The 4,474-nt window shown below is 49.6% G+C and overlaps 1 protein-coding gene across 1 annotated transcript; it reads left to right on the top strand.

Annotated features, from left to right (window-relative positions):
• Nucleotides 1-1,081: 1,081 nt before the first annotated feature.
• Nucleotides 1,082-2,270, top strand: LOC124708889. Its single transcript, XM_047240531.1, has 3 exons — nucleotides 1,082-1,357; nucleotides 1,445-1,876; nucleotides 2,265-2,270. The coding sequence occupies exons 1-3, from the start codon at nucleotides 1,082-1,084 to the stop codon at nucleotides 2,268-2,270; spliced, it is 714 nt and encodes a 237-aa protein (XP_047096487.1).
• The last annotated feature ends 2,204 nt before the right edge of the window (nucleotides 2,271-4,474 follow it).

The following is a 4,474-nucleotide window of genomic DNA, read 5'->3' as shown; positions in this document are numbered from 1 at the left end:
CCGTGCCGGTGCCGATGCCGATGCCAATGGATGCCGCTGTACCGTGGATGTAAGGGCGTGTTTGGTTGCTCGTATCCCTCTTGGCTCGCATCGGGCCAGCAATTTTCAGCCCGTTTGGTTGCCTGGGACGAGCCGCGTTGTTGCAGGAACCGTTTCTCAAAGCAGTGTCGGACCAGGCCCTGGAAGAACGCCGGTTCGGCAGTTTCCAGCGGTGCAGGCAAATCTCTACGCTCGCTGATGCAAAGTGGAATCTTCGGGGCACGGGTGGAGACGAGAATGGAGATGGCGGGAGCTGTGGTGCGCATCGACGAAAAGCGAAAAGGGGGGACGGGAAGGATTCCGTCACCTCCCGCCGCTCGCCATGGCCTATTTCTACCCCCTCCTCCACCGTCCCCCCCCCCCCCAAATTTTGAGCTCCTCCTCCCGTCGGCAAGCAGGTAAGAGGCGCACGCATCTCCGGTCGGCGACGGTTGCAGCGGCGGCGGCGAGTACATCTGGGCTACCTCCTGGTCCAGCGCATCTTCACCTCCGGCCATGACTGTAAGCCATCCCTTATCCCCGTACCACGGTGATGTTTAGATCTAGGTTAGGACTTGTCAGATCTTGCATATGGTTTGGTCTTGTAGCAGGGGTTAGTCCAAAATGTCCTCACCTGCCATGATCTAGCTAGGATTCGACATTTCCGTATGCTACTGCCATGATCTTGCCTAGGGTTTGTTCTTGAACCAGGGGTTAGTCAAAAATGTGCTCACCTGCCATGATCTTGCAAGGGTTTGTGCTATTCACCGTTGCAATGAACTGCTTGTCTGATTTAGGTTGTACCACGATGTGTGTACGACTCTTTCTGTGATGAGTTTAGCCAGGCGCTTGTCTGCGTTGTGGACTCTCAGATCCCTTCCCAAGTTCCCGATTCGCAGCCCACGTTCGAGTCCAAGGTCACCCCTCTGCCGGTGTCTGATAGGTAGCGGCAGAGGTGGCGGCTAGGCTGGCCATCTCTAAGAAGAACGAGAACCGCAGAGAAGTGGAGAGGGCCTTGAAGACCGGGCAGGAAAGGAATGCCACCATGAAATGGCTTCCATTCATGTCCAGCTTCGTGTTGGAGAAGATGTGCGGCTTGATCCAGAGCGGAGTGAGAACTGACAAAGGCTTCAAGAAAGTCCATCTCAATACTGTGGCGAAGGGCCTAGCTGACCACTGTGGTGTGACCGTCTGCTCCACTCAGGTGTACAACCACCTGAGGAAGTGGAGGCAGAGGTGGCTCACCATTAGCAGGCTCCGCGATCTAAGCGGTGCTCGGTGGTGCGAGGACACCAAATGCATCGTCCTTCAGGGTGAGCACTACTGCGGGCACGTCGCGGTGAGCACCTCACTAACTCAGTCGTCCTCACTAACTTTCTTGATCAGCCACGAACAGAACTAACATGTTTGTCCCTTCGTATCGTAGGATCACCCAAAGGACGCGGAGTTCCTGAATGTGCACATCACCAACTACGACGAGATGCACACCATCTTCTCCTTCGGACTCGCCACCGGCAAGTACGCCATGGGATCCAATGATCCCCTGGGCTCGCCTGCACCACCTCCTGCACCTGAGGATGCTGACACCCAGGAGTCCGACACGGTCAACCTTGATGCTGACAAGTCTGCCGACGCGCCTGAGAAGCCGACCGACGGCAAGAGGAAGAGAGGTGCCTTCACCGACGACGAGCTGGTGGCCTTCACCAACATAACTGTTGCTGTGAAGGAGGTCACACAGGCCATCAGGGCGAACAAGCCCACAGACATGCACCCTGACCTGTACAATGCGGTCATGGACATGCTTGGCTTCACCGAGGATGATTTGATGGTCGCCCTCAGCCACCTCGTCGACCACAAGGCCCAGGGATCCAGGTACGTCGGCATGATCGAGCCACACCGCGTCCTCTGGCTAAGGAACTACCTTGGCAAGTACCACGGCAAGAAGTAGTGGTGCCCTTGAGGCGGTGGATCAGGGTTGCAAGCATGGAGATGGTGATGATGATGATGATGATGATGATGATGATGATGATGATGATGATGTATATTCTGGCAGTAGCTAGGATGAAAAACATTTGGCCCCCTTTTGTAAGTATTATGAGGTGGTATATACTAACCCCTCAGAGTGATGGTGAACTTTGCGGTGTTAGGATGAGACACCCACTTTTGTTGTGCTGGTAGGACGATACCACGGTAGTGTAGGATAAACTTCTGATTGACTTTTGGAATGATATGCGTGCCCCTGTTAGTTTTAGATTTTTTGTCAACACTTGTCTTGTTCTATTGCTCATGTCTGAATTGCTTCATTGTTGTGATTGCTAACTTCTTCTTTTGCCATGCTAGTGGTATGTGGTGTTTCGCGGGCGGGTTCGAGGCTGTCAAGATCAGGTCAATGGCTACTCCAACAACAGCTACCGAGGATATGCAACATTGGAGGAGGCACAGCAAGAGTACCTCAGCTTCCTGGAAGAGGAGCTGCAGGAAGATCATGCCATCGATGAGGCAGTGCCATTAGCACAGCTGCCGCCGGAGGAAGTACATGCTCTACAAGGAGCACCGCCGGAGGTACGTCCCAGCCGGGTGAAAGATTAAAACATCGTCTTTCTCATCGTGGTGATCGTGAGGATCTTCTTCTTGTGAGTGATTTCTGATCGTATGTAAGATGTCATGGTATGGTAATCTCACCATATTTGAATTGTGGTAAGAATATGGACTTGTGATTTGAGCAACCAAACATCAGATTCATATTTTTCTGCGTGCAAGATGGGCTAGAAACGGGCAACCAAACGATGGGGCATGGGTTTCTTCTCCGGCGCGCAAAAGGCTCACAGGCTATCAAACGACCGGCCAAAAGTGGCCCATGCCTCATTCGCAGCAATACCTCCTATCTCGCTGCGTTGGTGATGCAGGAAATCGGTCCAAACAACCAAACGCGCCCTGAATGAAGAAGCCTAGCTAACTAGCTCGTGGTCGCGTGCATGCACGCCCGCCCACGGCGATCGAGAGGGCAGCCACCAGCTGGGAGCAGTTGTGCCTTGTGCGAGGAGGACGAGTGAGCCAGCCTGGTCCCGCCGTAGCCTCGGCCGGCATGGCAATGCTTGGGGTGGACGGGTCCCGGGACATACGTACTGAACTAGTGATGTGACTTAGTAGGTTTTAGCTCCTTCTCTTTGCCTTCTTTGATCAGGGACCCCTAGCTAGTTTATTCTCAATTGTATTGGCCTTTCCACGCCAAGTGGGAAAATAACCGATTCTGACAATAGTATAGAATGTAAAATGTCACTCACCAGGGGCAGAAGACGGACTGGGCTTCAATTTTAGGAAACTGTAGTAATAGCTAATTTTGCCATAAGCCGGACTAAAGCTTAATTGCAAACCGGAATGCGATGGCCACCATAACCATGCTTGTGCGTTGGACTATTCGGAAGAAGCGGAACGCTAGAGTTTTTAACCACAAGTCCGCTCCCCGTACCATACTCCTCGAGATCATTATAGCCGAGGTGAAGCTTTGGGTCACTGCCCGGCACGAAGTGTTTGAGTTTTATAATAACCGAAGACTAATCCCTTAGGACTTTCTTTGGTTCGGAGCTTTATCATGTCAAGACACTTCTACTTATTTAATGAATGGTGGCAAATCTTTTTTCCCACTTTTTTTTTAAAAGTTTCTCTTATCTCATGCTATAGTTGCGGGGTACATAACTAAATTTCGGTAAAATATTTCAATATTTGAAAAACTATCAATGTTTCTAACAAATTCATAATTTCAAATAGCACTTGTTTGCTGATCCAGTGACATCATCTGTAACACTTCCATTCATAGAAAAGATCATCAGAATAGAACATCAAATGAACCATTTTGAGCAAATGTTTCAATAAATTTTGATGCAACCGTTCATAGTTCAGTATCATCCTATGAATTTATGTTAGCGAAAACTCGAAATAACTTATAAACATACTAAGTTCATCAATTACTTTTTTTTAATGAAGCATCCGACAGATCCAGCGATACATTGGTTGCTATTTTTAATGAAGCATTTGACATTATTTTTAATGAAACACTTTTAATGAATCATTTGTGAAATCTTAACAATTAGTATGATATGACTCGTAACATTACATGCCAATAGAGATATTGACCCATTCTTGATCGTGTGACTAGGCTACTGATAATGGATTTCATTAGTCACAATGTGATAAGATGATCTTGCAATACCAAATCAAATTATACTACCACCTCAGCACGTACTACTTGGCGGGAGAGAATGGGCGCGAGAAGAATGGCGGGAAAAAAGGGCGGGAGGGAAGGAGCGGGGGAAAAGGGCGGGATTGGCCGGAGGGAAAAAATTGCAGGGAAGTTGTGCCGACGGTGAAAGGATCGTATGCCGCACCTAGAGGGGGGGGTGAATAGGTGCTAACCAATTTTTAGTTCTTTTTCAATTTAGGCTTGACACAAAGGTAA

This window comes from Lolium rigidum, chromosome 1 (genome assembly GCF_022539505.1).
Source record: "Lolium rigidum isolate FL_2022 chromosome 1, APGP_CSIRO_Lrig_0.1, whole genome shotgun sequence".
NCBI classification, from domain to species: Eukaryota; Viridiplantae; Streptophyta; class Magnoliopsida; order Poales; family Poaceae; genus Lolium; species Lolium rigidum.
The sequence above is the reverse complement of the archived record's forward strand: the minus strand, read 5'-3'. Positions and strand labels throughout refer to the sequence as shown.

Bases quoted from the DNA above. Each gene is read 5' to 3' on its own strand.
- LOC124708889 (XM_047240531.1), top strand. From the start codon at position 1,082: ATGTCCAGCTTCGTGTTGGAGAAGATGTGCGGCTTGATCCAGAGCGGA. The intron at 1,358-1,444 runs GTGAGCACCTCA...TTCGTATCGTAG, and splicing joins ACTACTGCGGGCACGTCGCG to GATCACCCAAAGGACGCGGA.